This window comes from Arachis duranensis, chromosome 3 (genome assembly GCF_000817695.3).
Source record: "Arachis duranensis cultivar V14167 chromosome 3, aradu.V14167.gnm2.J7QH, whole genome shotgun sequence".
Lineage (NCBI taxonomy): Eukaryota > Viridiplantae > Streptophyta > Magnoliopsida > Fabales > Fabaceae > Arachis > Arachis duranensis.
The window spans coordinates 33,714,820-33,718,960 of record NC_029774.3 but is presented as its reverse complement, the minus strand read 5'-3'; the positions used below and the strand labels follow the sequence as shown (position 1 = coordinate 33,718,960).

Sequence of the window (4,141 nt, the reverse complement as noted above, 5' to 3'; positions counted from 1 at the left end):
ACCGCCGAACAGGTAAGGAACATTATTTACCAGAAAATATATATATAAAAGAAGATAAAAGCAATTACCAAATATAAAAGGTCCATAAAAGCCATTAATTTATTACTTTGACAATGCTTTCTACTTTATAGGGGGAATTGAAACCGTAATGAGCATTTTTAGGAGGGGACCAGACAAGCAGTTTTGATTTATTAATTAGGATAAATATTATTTTGGTCAAAAAAAAATTTTTTTGTGACTTTTGGTCAATTAACATTTGAGTCCAATGTTAATTTGGTCTTTAATATTTTAAATATTTTATCTTAATTTAATTTTTAATATTTTAAATATTTTATTTTAATTTTAAAAACTTTTAGACGTCTTATATAAAAAATTTTCTTTTGATTTTAAAACGTTCATGATTGATTGTTACCTTTGACTTTAAAATGTTGATGATTGATTACTAAAATTTAGAATTTTGAACAAAAAAATAAAAAAAAACATTATAAAAAAAGTTTGGTTATGTACTTATATTTTTCTAATAGATAAAAAAATATGACTTAACTAGTATCGTTATTAACACTTAGATCACTAAGCCACTTGTTTTTTTCTTAATAAAAGTAGTCTTTTTAATTGTTTTCTTTAAAAAATATATATATTCCATCTTTCTCTTAACACCCAAACATACCTTAGAAGAAACAGTTGCCTAAACCAGGAGAGTCATGAATGAAAATCAAATATGTCCCTTCTTTCGAATCTCCCCGGCAAAATCTATCCTTGCCCAATGATGCTAACATAGTGAAAAGTAGGTAAAAATGTAAACATTGGACTAAATTAAGATGAGTGTTCCTACTGTGCACATTACAAATTAAAGTGTACCATGCACCTTACAAATCTACGGCAAAAACTGTATAGTATAGTGAAACTAGCAGCCAGAAAACACGTCTGTTTTCATTTTCTACATTCAAAAGCCCCCTTTTAACTCAAAATTAGCTTCACCGCTTATATTCACAGAAGCTGCATCCCAATGCAAGCTTTGATGTCTCAAAATATGCAAAATGTTGATTCTCTTTGGGCTTCACATTTACTCTGCACCTGACCTCGTGCATGGTCATTTCCGAAAAGCCAAAATTGGTCTATTGAAACCAGTCTTGCTATCAGTCATACCTGAGTTAACATGTTCCACTGTTCTAAATCCAATCTACAATAAGTAATGTCATCCATTAATTAGAATCAGAATAAATTTGTAATAAATAGGCAAACCCAAATAAAATGGTAATAGCCCAAAGAAATGTTACACAAACCCTATCTAGCAGTATTTCCTGGAAATCTGCAGGACGAATTGTAATACTCCGGTAGTTGGCAGCAGTCGTCTGCAAATATGTAAATGCACTCGATGATACAAAAAGGTTTGGATTTCCCAGGATGCCTTGAAATATATTAGTTGCTAATCACAGAAAATAAGAAAAGCTAATTATTACCTCTGAGACAAGACGATTGCTTTCATATGACTTCCATGGCTGAGGTTCCAACACAAGAACACCACCCTGCTCAAAAGGTTTGTTTATATTATAGAAATAAAAGAGTATGTTTAGAGAATGCTAGATATTGTAGATTGGTGATTTTACAAGAAGCAATTTGCACTATTGAGTCGTTAGCTTCAGACAATGAATTGGAGCTGAATGTAAAAGGACAGCGAAAAGGAAAAATGAAACAATTGGATGGAAAGATGGGTCCGAAGAAATAAGAAAACATGCATCATTGTTGAGATAAAGAATAAGAAAGGCAGTATTGATAGGTGCTTAGAAGAGATCCCTGAGTAGAAAGAAAACAATAATATGATGGAAAGACATGATACTTACTGGTCGGAGCAGATTCCAAGTCTCTGCAAATAATTTGATTAAGCCCTCATCCCCCCAATTGAGGTGTATCCATTTTGTAACACTCAAACTGCAGGGCAGAAGAGATTTCAGTTTCACAAAAGTGCATTGAAGACAATTTTAAATAACCCTACCCAACAATATGTGGTTTATAGCAGGAGGAGTAAAGTGAAGCTGCAGTTAAGAATTTGTTTCTAATGCAATGCTTGAAAAAAAAAACTACAACATGAAGTTTATTAAAAAGAACAAGATCAAAGATAAACAACTTTGAAAAGCATTTTCAGCATTATACAATGCAAGAGGGTGACACTTTTTCCACCTCCTCCCGTTCAAAAGCTTCACCCCAGGAAAAAGGGACTTATTTCAGGAAAATAGTAATGGAAATAGCAGCAACTCACCAAAGAATTGTATCATACTTCTTTCCTGGTGGGTGCCGACTCTGAACAAAATTTTCACGTTTAAATGAAACAATAGCAAATAGATCACTTTGCTCTGAAGACGGCATATCTTTCGAAATTCCTTTTGCATCTTCATTTGATGAAACAGTAGCATTGTTCTCTGAATTATCTGCATGGTCCTTGTCCTCTGAATTATCTGCATGATCCTTGTCCTCAAATTTGGAAGGCTTTGCACGCTTATTTCCAGTAGATTTCAATCTAACAGCTTTTCTCAGATTCCAATATGCATCCTCAACTCGATCTGGCAAATTGAGGAAAACAAAATCAACAAGGAGTAAATATTTATACTACCCAACCAGGGAGAAATTGATATTTTCATTTTACACCCATTTTTTTGGAATCCCAATAGTTACTCGTTGAAGAAGTATTATGGATATCCGCCAGTGGCCCATGCTGCACAACAGAGTTCTTGCAGTTTGAACAGTTTCTTGGTTAGCAAGAAACAGAAATGGTGCGAAGAATGTAAAGAATGAAAAGAAGACAAGGAGTAGAGAAGAAGTAGAAGAGGAAGAAGAAAGATGAGCTGAATTGTAAACTGAATTGAAAGAAAGAAATCTGATTAACATGAAAACCAATCATATACAATGCTGTTTATATAGCCATATCAGGTGAGCCTTCAACAAAGGCAATAACCTTGTAAATACTAAATACCAAAATCAACTTAACAGCCTAACAACCAACTAACTAACTGCCTCTTTATAACAACCTCTATCCATCTTAACTTTATCTGTTTCTTCTCTCTCATTTATAGCAATATCATTAACACCGCATACGCACACACACTCAGAACTATGTTACATTTCACACATCTAAATCACATCACATGTAAGCCACATATAGTCATATTTGAAAACCGAAGAATAATCTCCAGCAACAGAAATTATTATTCATATGAATCTTACCAGAATCAATGTCAATCCCGAGAATGTGCCGGCAGCCATATTTCTGTGCTATGGGGGGGAAAACCAAAACAGGCAACACTTGAATTAGCAAACTATAAATTGGCATAAATGAAGGGGTAAAATTAGCAATATGGATTATCATTATTTGTTCAATCATCAATGTCATGTATAAAGGAAAGTGAAGGGGTGAAATTACCAATCTGGATGGTGATTATCCCATTGTTACAACCAATATCAAGACACTCTTTATCTTCAAACCACTCCTTCCTAAACACTTTCAACCGAGGATCTTCATCAACATCTTGACCAATCTGGAACCATGAAAACACACATTACTAGCGTAACCAGTAAACTAAGTAAACAGCAATGCATGGTGATGATGCTGGAGGCCATGTAAAGTTCGAATCTTTTCTATGAAAATAGAAAGGGTAAAGGGAATTAGATCATAGGGAGTGAGAAGTGGTTAATACTCGATAGCCATAGTAGCTCCTGTAGTTGCCGTATGGGAAAACTTGCTTCCGCTTCTTGTTGTTGTGCTTGGCTCCCTGGTTTTTGGTTTCATCTTCCAGCTTTGCATTATATGCCATTCAATCTTATCCAATGCTTTCTCCTCTTCAAACCCTACTTGTTGCAGTTACGTATTGGATCATGAACCAGTCTTCAATTCCGCACCTTCAACCTTGTCGGAAGAGGGCCACTGCGTCTCTGGCGTGGGCTGGGAAAAGAGGAGCACACGATGAAGCGATTCTATCAGTCTTGGTTTTGGGTTTTGATTGTGACAACTCCTATTTATATATAACTAAACATGTGTTCTGGAAATAGGGAACATAGAATACTTTACTAATAAAAATTTATATTTCGGACTCTGACAACTTCAGTTTTTTTTTTTTGCTCTTTTTAGTATCTTTTTTTTAAAGATGCA

The 4,141-nt window shown here is 34.3% G+C and overlaps 1 protein-coding gene across 1 annotated transcript in view; it reads right to left on the bottom strand.

Moving 5' to 3' along the window:
- Positions 1-702: 702 nt before the first annotated feature.
- The window catches only part of LOC107478597 (probable RNA methyltransferase At5g51130), a 4,279-nt gene continuing 840 nt past the window's right edge, over positions 703-4,141 (bottom strand). Inside the window, exons 2-9 of the mRNA XM_016098730.3 lie at positions 3,690-3,934; positions 3,416-3,530; positions 3,220-3,267; positions 2,258-2,558; positions 1,842-1,929; positions 1,461-1,526; positions 1,284-1,352; positions 703-1,180 (exon numbers count right to left, since the gene is read on the bottom strand). Of these exons, the coding sequence (XP_015954216.1) occupies positions 1,091-1,180; positions 1,284-1,352; positions 1,461-1,526; positions 1,842-1,929; positions 2,258-2,558; positions 3,220-3,267; positions 3,416-3,530; positions 3,690-3,806 (894 nt within the window). The 5' untranslated portion in view covers positions 3,807-3,934 and the 3' untranslated portion in view covers positions 703-1,090. The remainder of the gene's footprint in view (positions 1,181-1,283; positions 1,353-1,460; positions 1,527-1,841; positions 1,930-2,257; positions 2,559-3,219; positions 3,268-3,415; positions 3,531-3,689; positions 3,935-4,141) is intronic.